General features: G+C 45.9%; 1 protein-coding gene across 3 annotated transcripts in view; it reads left to right on the top strand.

The window, feature by feature from the left end:
- The window catches only part of LOC119973899 (interleukin-17 receptor E-like), a 128,374-nt gene that overhangs the window by 89,919 nt on the left and 25,095 nt on the right, over positions 1-13,360 (top strand). For all 3 annotated transcript variants that reach the window (XM_038812488.1, XM_038812489.1, XM_038812487.1), the window contains exons 4-9: positions 1,406-1,512; positions 3,549-3,672; positions 6,056-6,195; positions 7,129-7,185; positions 7,900-7,966; positions 12,072-12,244. In XM_038812488.1, coding sequence (XP_038668416.1) covers positions 1,406-1,512; positions 3,549-3,672; positions 6,056-6,195; positions 7,129-7,185; positions 7,900-7,966; positions 12,072-12,244 — 668 coding nt within the window. The remainder of the gene's footprint in view (positions 1-1,405; positions 1,513-3,548; positions 3,673-6,055; positions 6,196-7,128; positions 7,186-7,899; positions 7,967-12,071; positions 12,245-13,360) is intronic.

Below are 13,360 nucleotides of genomic sequence, written 5' to 3'. Positions count from 1 at the left end.
CGAGATCACAGTTAAAATACATCTGAACCCGAGATCACAGTTAAAATACATCTCAACCCGAGATCGCAGTTAAAGAACATCTCAAACCAATATCACAATTCCAATACATCTCAACCTGAGATCACAGTTAAAATACATCTGAACCCGAGATCACAGTTAAAGAACTTCTCAACCCGAGATCACATTTAAAATACATCTCAACCCGAGATCACAGTTAAAATACATTGCAACCTGAGATCAAAGTTAAAATACATCTCAACCCGAGATCGCAGTTAAAGAACATCTCAAACCAATATCACAATTAAAACACATCTCAACCCGAGATCACAGTTAAAATACATCTCAACCTGAGATCACAGTTAAAGAACATCTCAACCCGAGATCACAGTTAAAGAACATCTCAACCCGAGATCACAGTTAAAGAACTTCTCAACCCGAGATCACAGTTAAAGAACTTCTCAACCCGAGATCACAGTTAAAATACATCTCAACCCGAGATCACAGTTAAAATACATTTCAACCCGAGATCACAGTTAAAGAACTTCTCAACCCGAGATCACAGTTAAAATACATCTCAACCCGAGATCACAGTTAAAGAACATCTCAACCTGAGATCACAGTTAAAGAACATCTCAACCCGAGATCACAGTTAAAGAACTTCTCAACCCGAGATCACAGTTAAAATACATCTCAACCCGAGATCACAGTTAAAGAACATCTCAACCCGAGATCACAGTTAAAATACATCTCAACCCGAGATCACAGTTAAAATACATCTCAACCCGAGATCACAGTTAAAATACATCTCAACCCGAGATCACAGTTAAAATACATCTCAACCCGAGATCACAGTTAAAATACATCTCAACCCGAGATCACAGTTAAAATACATCTCAACCCGAGATCACAGTTAAAATACATTTCAACCCGAGATCACAGTTAAAAGAACATCTCAACCCGAGATCACAGTTAAAAGAACATCCCAACGTTGGCCCAATTCCAAGCCAGATTGATAGAAATGCACCGACTGTCCCAACAATGAGTCAAGATTGTTGGCCTTTGGAGCTCATTCCGATATCGATTGACCCTCTATGTACTTCATGGAGCTTGTAAGATCTACTATGAGGGCTGGTGCCAGGATTCTCAACCCAGGTAGGATAAAGTCTTTTAGCTGTTTTCAATCCAGATTTGACTCCAGATTTCAGGTCAAGCTAAAATCCATTAGTCTAAGACCTAGAATAATTATTTTACCATAAACTACATGTGGAATTGTTTCTCATAGTTGTTATCTTGCTGACTTGATGTCATCTGACCAACTTAATTAGCCAATAGATATGAATCACTCCATTTTCTTTTTTGGCTATCAGAGTTTCTCACTTCACTCTAATTTCTGTCTCTCCTCCAGTGCCAGTGAGAATTGAAGGTGTACAAATTCACTTCCTTCAATACAGAAGCAACAGAAACGATGGTGTTCAAGTCCGATGGAGAAACCACATGCAGCCCATCAATGCAGTGAGTCCACATCCCATAAAGTTACATCAAACGTCCAGGCAAAAATACCTATTTGTTCCACTCATTGGCCTTTCTTTTGTCAAAACCTACAACTTTGATTGAATTGCCCCACACTACAATCGATTCTCAAACTGCTTAATCATAGAATTTACTGTGCAGAAGGAGGCCATTCAGCCCATCGAGTCTGCACCGGCTCTTGGAAAGAGCACCCTACCCAGGCCCACACCTCCACCCTATCCCCATAACCCAGTAACCCCACCCAACACTAAGGGCAATTTTAGACACTAAGGGCAATTTAGCATGGCCAATCCACCTAACCTGCCCATCTTTGGACTGTGGGAGGAAACCGGAGAACCTGGAGGAAACCCACGCACCCACGGGGAGAACGTGCAGACTCCACACAGACAGCGACCCAAGCCGGGAATCGAACCTGGGACCCTGGCGCTGTGAAGCAGTTGTGCTAACCACTATACTACCATGCTGCCCGTGTACGATGACTGAAATGATAGGAGGTCTTGTGGCGCAGTGGCAGCGTCACTGTCTCTGGGCCAGAATCTCTGGGTTCAAGCCCCACTGGGTTCAGCTAGACTTCCAGTGGAGTGTCTACAAATTCAGTCAGAATATCCCCAAGTGTAACATTGCACAGCCTTGTGGGGGTTTGACATGTCCTTTGATGTAAGGGAGTTTGGGGTCAAGGGCCACTGCTTTCTGAATCATTCCTAGGGCCTCAGTTGGGACTTGGCATACTCGTTGTCATCTGTCCCTTGATTTGAGGATGACACCTACTCAGGGTTGCTGCTGTGTTTCAAGGAGAGTTTCAGAGTGTCTTTGAAATCATTCGTCTCGGCTGGAAAGTTGGCCTTTTGAGATTTGAGAAAAAGGAAGCTGGGGGGAGGGGGGTACACATTTTGACCATCCGGACACAGTGCCCGGACACTTGCCGCATTGCCACCTGGCTGAGAATTCTAGGCTTCGGGCCCAGCAGGCTCGCTCGACAGGGCTTGAGGCCTGGATGCCAAAGTACTGGGAACAGAAGCAGATTTTCTGAATTTGTTTTAAGCATCTCTGTGACACAGAGTTCTTCAGGGATGACAATAACAAATTGTATTTATATCGCGCCTTTAACATACTGAAACCTTCCAAGGTGCTTCAGAGGAACATTATAAAGGATGACAGTGAGCCAAATAAGGAGACGTTAGATCAGATAACTAGAGAGCTTTCAGGAGCATCACAAAGGACAAACGAGAGGCCGAGGGACGGGACTCCAGAGCTTGGGGGTTGCTGGCAACTGAAGGCATGGCGTCCAATGGTGAAACAAATAAAATCAGGGATGCACAAGAGGCCAGAATTTGGGGAGCTTGAATATCTCAGAGGGTTGTGGAGCTGGGGAGATTACAGGGATATGTGTTGTTCCTTGTGTCTTAATAAAGCTCCTAGTCTTAAAATTGAAGTAGATGCTTTATTGTGAGTTTGTTCTCTCTTCAGTGCTTAATTTAAAGTTACATCTGTGCTGCTAGTCTGTCTTGCTACCAGCTCCCGTTCCTGTGAAGTGTGTCCTGACTTCCTGTTCGTGTGTATTTATATCTCTCCCGTGCTCCCTCTAGTGCTTGCTCTGTTGTATTGCATCTACACAGATATACAATCACCACAGGATAGAGAGGGGTCGGGGGCTTGGAAAGATTTGAAAACAGGGATGAAAATGAGACAGCTGAACATCTTTGCTGGGACGGACGCAAGAACCTCTGGCCAGCCAGCTTATGGCGGTATTTTGAGGATCCTTAGTAAGGGATGCAGGCTTGGAAGCGCTCAGAGGAAAACTGATGAGAGGTAATGGCAGAGTCTCGCAGCAGGCACAATCCTGGCAATGCTGTTGGGGTTGTGCCCCCACACGGATCTCCTCTCCCTGTGTTTGTATTGCTGTGCGATACACACTCAGTCTAATTTTCACAGAAAGTCATTGGTTGTGTTTCTTGAGCGAATGTGGATTACAGTGTCAAACACATTCACAGAGATGCTTTTCTTTTAACTGTACACAGGCTAACTTCATATATGAATGCTTTGAATCAGATGCTGGGTCTCGAGTGGAAGTTACGGTTAAAACAATCCCAGATTATGGACAACATTTAATTGAAGAATACAATGTGGAGGATTATGGAACTGGTACCAACACTATCTCAATGTTACATAGTCAGACAAAAGCCAGAACAGTGACCTTCATGTGGCATTCTATATTTTCTTCGATTGAGTTTCAGTGTCTCAGATTCAGAAGACTGGCTATACTTTAATGGATGCCAGTCGTTTCTTGGCAAATCTAGCCTGTATTTTTTTTACTGTGGGGAAGATATGTGCAGTAACAGGTAAATTTGAGCCAAGCTACTAGTGCATTGTGGGGAGAGGTATGTGCAGTGCATTAATGGAAAAACTGCATTACTGGCTTGCGTGGATGGGTCTGTATCAAAATCGAAAATGCAGGTGGCCTACACACTGGTGGAGGCTGCACTGTTTGTTCCTCCCAGTACCCTGCCCCACCCCCCTCGCCTCAACCATTGGTGGCCCCTAAATGTCAAATGCATCCGTACCCATGAACAGATGAATTAGGGGCAGGCGCAGGCCATTCAGCCTCTCAAGCCTACTCTGTCATTTTATGGCTGATCTGATTGTGGCCTCAACGCTATTTTCCTTTCGACCCCCATAATCTTTGATACCCTTGGCCTCCTAAACGCCAATGGATACAAGCCCAGCTTATCCAAACTTCAGGGAAACATTTATTTGCAAGGGCAGCCTTGGTGCCTTTGGAATAACAGAATCCCTACAGTGCAGAAGGAGGCCATTCAGCCCATTGGGTCTGTACCAACTCTCTGAAAGAGTGCCCTACCTGGACCCACTCCTCCACCCTATCCCCGTAACCCCATCTAACCTTTGGATACTAAGGGCCAATTTAGCATGGCCAATCCACCTAACTTGCACATCTTGGGCAGCTGAGCATCATATATCCCCTTTGGCATTCATTCTGGAAGTATATGAAGGGTGCCTGGTTATGTTACTGGGCTAGTAATCCAGAGGTTTGGATTAATGATCTAGTAGCAAGCCTTCAAATCCCATCACATGCAGCTGGGAAAATTTAAATTCATTTAATTAAGTAAACCTGAAATAAAAAAACTGATCTCAGGAATGGTGACCATGAGACCACTGGATTGTTGCAAAAACCCATCTGGTTCAGTAATGTCCTACAGGGATGGAAATCTGCCATCCTTGCCTGGTCTAGGCCCCTGCATGCGACTCCAGATCCACAGCAATGAGGTTGACTGAAAACTGCCCTCTGGAAAAGCCTAGGAAGCCACTCGGTTTTATTTAAGAAGGTAGCTGAACACCAGCTGTTTACGGGCAATTAGGCAATAGACGCTGGCTGTTCCAGTCCACATCCCGTGAATTAAATTTTAAAAATATCAATCCGGAAAGTAGGCGGCATGGTGACGCAGTGGTTTGCACTGCTGCCTCACGGCACTGAGAACCCAGGTTCAATCCCAGCCCCGGATCACTGTCCGTCTGGAGTTTGCACATAATAATAATAATAATCTTTATTAGTGTCACAAGTAGGCTTACATTAACACTGCAATGAAATTACTGTGAAAATCCCCTAGTCGCCACATTCCGGTGCCTGTTCGTGTACACAGAGGGACAATTCAGAATGTCCAAATCACCGAACAAGCACGTCTTTCGGGACTTGTTAGAGGAAACCGGAGCACTCGGAGGAAACCCACGCAGACACGGAGAGAACGGGCAGACACCGCCCAGATAGTGACCCAAGCCGGGAATCAAACCCGGCTCCCTGGTGCTGTGAAGCATTCTCCCCGTTTTTGCATGGGTCTCACCCCCACAACCCAGAGATGTGCAGGGTAGGTAGATTGGCCACACTAAATTACCCCTTAATTAGAAAAAAATATTAATTAGGTACTCCAAATTTTAAAAAAATTAACCCGGAAAGCCAAGAGGAATATTGAACGACTGTGAACACCCACCCTCAGCTCACTCAACGAAACAATAAGACCAAAAGTTGAAAACACACTGAAACCTATTGAGCTGTGCTTGCGATCATAGAATCATAGAATTTACAGTGCAGAAGGAGGTCATTCGGCCCATCGAGTTTGCACCAGCCCTTACAAAGAGCACCCGACTCAAGCACACATCTCCTCCACCCCATCCCCTAAACCCAGTAACCTCAATTAACCTTTTTTTGGATACTAAGGGCAATTTAGTATGGCCAATCCACCTAACTTGCACATCTTTGGACTGTGGGAGGAAACCAGAGCACCCGGAGGAAACCCACGCAGACACGGGGAGAACGTGCAGACTCCGCATAGACAGTGACCCAAGCTGGGAATCGAACCTGGGACCCTGGAGCTGTGAAGCAACTGTGCTAACCACCATGTTACCGTGCTGATGGATTTGACAAAGTTTACCAATGAACTCTTCATGCATATTACATTGTTTGGTTATATATAATATATGAATATTGTTCAACTATTCTCTTGTTTCACTGTAGGTCCAGAGATGAATTATTCCATTCGTCCTCAAAAGAAGCAGATTATAATTACTGTTCCGCCAGGCCATGTGGTGAAAGCCATGTTATGTTACAAACGGGGCCTGGTGTGTCGCGAGCTGAAGGGCCACTCAGTTCAACTGGTAAGAAGCCGACAGACACAAGTTTAAATCAATTGAGAGGCAACGAGGGTTTAGATGCTTCTGCCCACTATCCTGCAAAACCTGAGCGGAAACAGAACATTTGGGGTGGTCCTTGGGGGCACAGCTGTGCCAAGCATGGCAGGGGCTGGCTTCAACCCAGTAACACCCCAGATTTTTAAAAGGGGAGTGAGCATCACTGGCAAGACCAGCATCCATTGCAGGTTTATGACTCAAGTGATGTTTAATGGAGGCATTTGCAAAAAAAGGTATGACGGAAGTGACGATGCTTCAAAACATTTGAGACGGCCTAACACTTCAAAAGGGTAGGGCGGACTCGAAAGATTAACTGTGTTTTCTCTGCCGACAAGTGCTGCCAGACCTGCTGAATTTTTCCAGCATTCCCTGTTTTTGTTTCAGATTCCAGCATTCTCAGTATTTTGCTTTTGTTACTGCATTGGCAGAAAAGTGCATTGAGGTGCCTTGAGATTGAGAAAGGCGCCACAGAAGATTTCTTCCCCTTTTAGTGAGCAGCCTTCAGCCTTCGGCGTAACTTTAGAGAACCTGCAGCTGAAAATGGAACAGGAACAAAGACAAGTGATCTTGTAAAATCCGTGCGTTCTTTTCAAAAGCTGTTTCTACATGGCAACTTGTAATCTATCCCTTAAACAGTGTAGCATTTCTATGCACAAACAAATGTTCAATGTATTGACAGTTTTTTGTGTTCTGAAATGCAGGCTCCATTTGTACATTGTCCAGTCTTAACTTGGGTAGAATGATGCATTGCGTAGGTAGAGCTAGTGCACTAACTGGAACGCGGTTAGGGAATATTCTGAAGTTTATTCTCTGGTCATTTTGAACTCGCAATCTCTTCATTCTGTGCGGGGTTGAGCATGCTGCCTGTCCTTTTGAATTGTTTCTCATGTTTCATTGCAGATTAACACCACGTCCTCTCTGACTTACGAATACCTGCTTCCTTGCCTCTGCATGCAGGTAAAATGATGATTAAAGCATAATTTTGATTAATTATTTTATTTTTTGATTCTTCATTATCTTTCCAGGCTAGTCCACTCCAGGCTCCCATGCTGCCTTCCCGATAATCTCCAGTTCAGGATTTCTTTTGTTATGAAAACAAGTTTGTTTCATATAAAGGAAGATCCTAAATAGTAGAATGGCAGCGCACTGTTAGGATAACATGCTGACATAGAGGGCGTGCACCCCCCTCACCCTTCACCCCCCCCCCCCACCCCCACTCCCTCCTCCGGCCTACACGGAGCTTTGGTTCCGCCACTGTCAATGGGGTCTTCCATTGTTCGCACCTTCCTCCGCTGGGACCCCGCGGCAGGGAGTCACTGTCGTTGGGATTGGACGATCCCGCCAGTAGGAATAGCTGGAAAATCCCACCGGCGATACTGGATCCAGGGATTTATAACCTTCATTTTCCATGACCAGGCATGCCATTACAGGAGGAAGCCATGTGGGGTTTTTTTTCTCTTCTTTCAAGGGACGTGGGTGTTGCTGACTAGGTCAGCATTTGTTGCCCTACTTGTCTTTGAGAATCAGTCTTGAATCGAACCATGACTTCTTACTTAGTGAGCTTGCTGAGCTATCAACACAGCATTTACTCCTGTGCGTATCTGTCTCCTGTTGCGTAATGTTTTGACCAGTGGAGAAAATGTATTGAAGAGAGTTCACTGGTCTCTTTAGGTATTTTACCCTGGGCTGGATAGCCATCGGACAAAGGTTTGCCCTTTCACCGACACCCCCGCAGCCTGTGAGTATGGAACAAAGATAATTAAATGCCTTATGTGATTAAACTGAGGACAAGCACAAACTTTATCGTAATGGTGTTTTGAATGGCAACAGGAAGGAAAATGGCAGAGAAATTAGTCATTCTCCAAGGAAGAAAAGAATATTGTTCGTGGCCGGTGGAGAGGACTTGAGGGGCCGAGTGGCTTTCTCCTGCTCCTAATTTGTGTGTAGAAGAGACCAGAGTAGATGCAGGCAAGTTAGATAGAACATACAATGCAGAAGGAGGCCATTCGGCCCATCGAGTCGGCACCGACCCACTTAAGCCCTCACTTCCACCCTATCCCCGTAACCCAATAACCCCTCCTAACCTTTTTTGGTCACTAAGGGCAATTTATCATGGCCAATCCACCTAACCTGCACGTCTTTGGACTGTGGGAGGAAACCGGAGCACCCGGAGGAAACCCACGCAGACATGGGGAGAACGTGCAGACTCCGCACAGACAGTGACCCAGCGGGGAATCGAACCTGGGGCCCTGGCACTGTGAAGCCACAGTGCTAGCCACTTGTGCTACCGTGCTGCCCATCGATGGGCTAAGGAATTGCAGATGAAGTTTAACGTGGGTAAATGTAAGGTTGAACACGTTGGATCATTAAAATAAAACCTAGGTGTTCCGCTGATATGGGAAAATAAAGGGTGTAATTACCTAGTGTCCACTAACCAGTCTTTTAAGCTGATCCAATTTGACTGATGAATTTAAATAGATCGTTTTCTGTTAAAATTACTTTCATAAAGTTATATTTGGAATATTTGAACTTTGCCGTCAAAGGGTATTGGTGCCTTGATATGGTCACATTGACTGGAGAAAGGTGTTAATTTTTAAACATTGTATGCGGACCCCAGAACATCAATATATGCACCAATTAGTTCAATTCTGGCCACTACACTTGAGGAAGGATGTCAAGGCATCAGGAAGGGGACAGGGGGGAATTTCCAACCAAGGACGAGGAAGTTCAGTGATGTGGAGAGACTTGAGAATCTGAGATCATTTATGCTTACAGCAAAAAAACAGGAAATGCTGGACAATCTCAGCAGGCCTGACAGCATCTGTGGAGAGAAAACAGAGCTAACGCTTCGAGTCTGGATGGTTCGTTGTTGAGGCTAGAGAAAATTGGAAATAGGATGGGACTTATACTGTTGGGGGGGGGGGGGGGGGGGGGGGGAAGCACAGGGGGAGGTGCCTGAAGTAGTGGGATTGGATGCAAGGCCAGCGATAGATGGAGATTGACAAAGATGTCATGGACATAAACAAAAGGAATGTAAATGGTGGTGATAATGACTAAGAAGGGTGCTGATAGTGCCGCATTAAGAGATCAGAATATGTGAATGGCAGAGCAGAGGTGAGCAGTGTATCAAAGGACAATTTAGTAAGAAGTCTTACAACACCAGGTTAAAGTCCAACAGGTTTGTTTCAAACACTAGCTTTCGAAGTACTGCTCTTTCCTCAGGTGAATCCTCAGGTGAAGGATTCACCTGAGGAAAGAGCCGTGCTCCGAAAGCTAGTGATTCCAAACAAACCTGTTGGACCTTAACCTGGTGTTGTAAGACTTCTTACTGTGCTCACCCCAGTCCACGCCGGCATCTCCACATCAAGGACAACTTAGAACAGGGAACAGATGGCCCATGTGGGCTGGGGTGGGGGAAGGGAGAAAGTGAGGGGAAAACGGATTGATGGAGTAATGAAAATAAATTGATAGAATAAAAAATGGAGTGAAGCTGGAGGAGAGAGTTCACAGGCTGAAGTTGTTGAATTCAATGTTAAGTCTGAAAGGTTTGTTTCAAACACGAGCTTTCGGAGCACGGCTCCTTCTTCAGGTGAATGGAAAGGCTTGTTCCAGAAATGTTTATATAGACACAGTCAGAGATGCCCCGGAATGCGAGCACCTGCAGGCAATCAAATCATCAAAGATGCAGAGAGAGAGGTAACTCCAGGTTAAAGAGGTGTGAATTGTCCCAAGCCAGTTCAGTCAGTAGGCCTCTGCAAGTCCAGGCTTGTTGGTGGGGGCCGAATGTAATGCGACATGAATCCCAGATCCCGGTTGAGTCCGCATTCATGCGTGCGGAACTTAGCTATAAGTTTTTGCTCAGCAATTTTGCGTTGTCGCGTCTCCTGTAGAATGCTGACCCGGAGATCGGGTCATCTTGAAACCCATCGTACAAGGTACACCCAGCTTCTGTCGCGACACGACGGACTTCCTACAGAAACTCAGCACCCATGGACCAGTTGAACCAGGAACATTCCTCGTCACAATGGATGTCTCGGCACTCTACACCAGCATCCCCCATGACGACGGCATTGCTGCAACAGCCTCAGTCCTCAACACCGACAACTGCCAATCTCCAGACGCAGATCTCCGGGTCAGCATTCTACAAGGAGGCCTTCAGGAGACGCGACAACGCAAAATTGCTGAGCAAAAACTTATAGCTAAGTTCCGCACGCATGAATGCGGACTCAACCGGGATCTGGGATTCATGTCGCATTACATTCGGCCCCCACCAACAAGCCTGGACTTGCAGAGGCCTACCGACTGAACTGGCTTGGGACAATTCACACCTCTTTAACCTGGAGTTACCTCTCTCTCTGCATCTTTGATGATTTGATTGCCTGCAGGTGCTCGCATTCCGGGGCATCTCTGACTGTGTCTATATAAACATTTCTGGAACAAGCCTTTCCATTCACCTGAAGAAGGAGCCGTGCTCCGAAAGCTCGTGTTTGAAACAAACCTGTTGGACTTTAACCTGGTGTTGTAAGACTTCTTACTGTGCTCACCCCAGTCCAACGCCGGCATCTCCACATCAAGTCTGAAAGGCTGTAACGTGCCTAATCAGAAGATGAGGTGCTGTTCCTCCAGTTTGCACTGGGTTTCACTGGAGCATTGCAGCAGGCCAAGGACGGACATGTGGATGTGGGAGCAGGATGGTGAGTTGAAATGGCAGCGACAGGAAGGTCTGGGTCCTGCTTACGGACGGACCGGAGGTGTTCAGCAAAGCGATCACCCAGTCTGTGTTTAGTCTCTCCAATGTCGAGTAGATCGCACTGGGAGCAGCGGATTCAACAGACCAGATTGAAGGAGGTGCACGTGAAGCGCTGCCTCACTTAAAAAGTATATTTAGGCCCTTGGATGATGAGCAGGGAGGAGGTAAAGGGGCAGGTCTTGCAGGTTCTTCGATTACATGGGAAGGTACCTTGGGAAGAGGGTGAGGTGTTGGGATGATGGAGAAGTGGACCAGGATATCTCGGAGGGAACGGAATGCTGACAAGGGGAGTGACGGGAAGATGTGTCTGGTGGTGACATCAAGCTGCATTGTTCCCTGTTCCAAGTTGCCTTTTGACACACTGTTTACCTCTGTTCTGCCCAGATCACACTCTGATCTCTTAATGTGCCACTGCTCCATGCCCCCCCCCCCCCCCCCCCCCCAACAGTATAAATCTCATCCTATTTCCAGTTCTCTTTAGCTTTGACAAAGAGTCATCCAGACTCAAAACGTTTCTCTCTCCACAGAGGCGGTCAGACCTGCTGAGATTGTCCAGCATTTTCTGTTTTGGTTTCAGATTCCAGCATCCACAGTAATTTGCTTTTATCTGCTTAGAGCAGGTAAGGCTAAGGGGAGTTTTAATAAAGCTGTTCAAACTATGAGTGGTTTTGGTGGGGTAAATAAGGTGAAATTTGAGGCTGGGCTGGCAACCAGGGGACGTTGATTCATGATAATAGACAGAAGAACTAGTGGGGAGATGAGAAGAAATCTTTCATATGACTTGTAATGATCTGGAATATGCTACCTGAAAGGATGGTGGATACGATATTGGTTCAGCTATGACCTTCCAAAGTCAATTGGATTTATACCTGAAGTGAATTTAAGCAAAATGCAAAATAGTAGACTTATTAGATAGCACTTTCAGAGAGCCAGCATAGGAATGATAGGGCGAATGGCCTGTTTCGTCACTGTTAGATTCTAAGATTCATTTTGCAAACACAGTTGTATATAACATACCTCACGGAAACCAAAAGCGATCGTGTTGTCCTTGATCTATGAAGTTTGAAGTTTGCTTCACAATCTTTATGAACAGTTGGTCCTGATTTGTGGAGGTCGAGTAATTTCTCTGATCTGGTTCATCGAAACAACAACATGGCGGTCCGTTTCTCTGGGAAATGCTACATTAAACCTCGTGTCGCCCTCTGCTGGAAATCTGATGGGTCCTGCAAAGAATTGGAGGAATCAACTATCGAGTTCTTAAAGTCTGTAAGTGACAATCTGATACAGCGCCACCAATCACTGGGAGGGTCAATGATCCTTAGTAACAGAGAATTTGGGGGAGATTAAGGGATCATTTTTAACGTCAGCGGATGGACAATAAAGGGCGTGTGTTTTTAGAATGGAATAAATGGTCATACCTTCCTACCAACTGTGCCGCGGCAGCACGTTGGCACAGTGGTTAGCACTGCTGCCTGACAGTACCAGGGATTCGGGTTCGATTCCAACCTCAGGTGACTGTGTGGAGTTTCCACACTCTTCCCGTGTCTGCTTGGGTTTCCTCCGGGTGCTCCGGTTTCCTCCCTCAACTCAAAGATGCGCAGGTTAGGTAGATTGGCCGTGAGAAATTGCCCCAAGATGGGATTACAGGGATAGGGTCGAGGAGGGGTGTGCTTTCAGAGGGTCGATGCAGACCCGATGGGCCAAATGGCCTCCTCCTGCACAGTAGGGATTCTATGTTTACAGATAGCTTACTGGAACAAGGGCTGGTTTAGCTCACAAGGCTAAATCGCTGGCTTATAAAGCAGACCAAGCAGGCCAGCAGCACGGTTCGATTCCCGTACCAGCCTCCCCGGACAGGCGCCGGAATGTGGCGACTAGGGGCTTTTCACAGTAACTTCATTGAAGCCTACTCGTGACAATAAGCGATTTTCATTTCATTTCATTTTCATGTTTAGTGGATTATAGAATTAAATAGAATGAATGTACAGCACAGAAACATTGATTTGCTTGAAGAGGTTTGGTTGCCATTTGAATAATTCAATCAGCAGTCTGATAATGGACACGATGGCAATAGATAGCCTATGGGATAATCCAGAATAACGGGCTCTCTGCTGATGAATGTTCTGTCAAAGGGCCGGGTAATAGAGCTGCTGCAGGACAAAATTCACACTGAAAAAAGCTTGTGCAGAACCAGGACCCAGATTGCCTAGGGTTTTTTTACATTCTTCTGCCAGGACAAACATGAAGGGGCCTTGCGGAACCATTTAGAGCCCTTGCTTTAAAACATCTCTACTAAATAATCCGTACATTTAATCACTTTGGACTGAGGTGGTACCTCAGTTCAATAAACGCGTTTCGCAATGTAAACTCAAACAGTTAACA

This window comes from Scyliorhinus canicula, chromosome 11 (genome assembly GCF_902713615.1).
Source record: "Scyliorhinus canicula chromosome 11, sScyCan1.1, whole genome shotgun sequence".
NCBI lineage: Eukaryota > Metazoa > Chordata > Chondrichthyes > Carcharhiniformes > Scyliorhinidae > Scyliorhinus > Scyliorhinus canicula.
The sequence above is the reverse complement of the archived record's forward strand: the minus strand, read 5'-3'. Positions and strand labels throughout refer to the sequence as shown.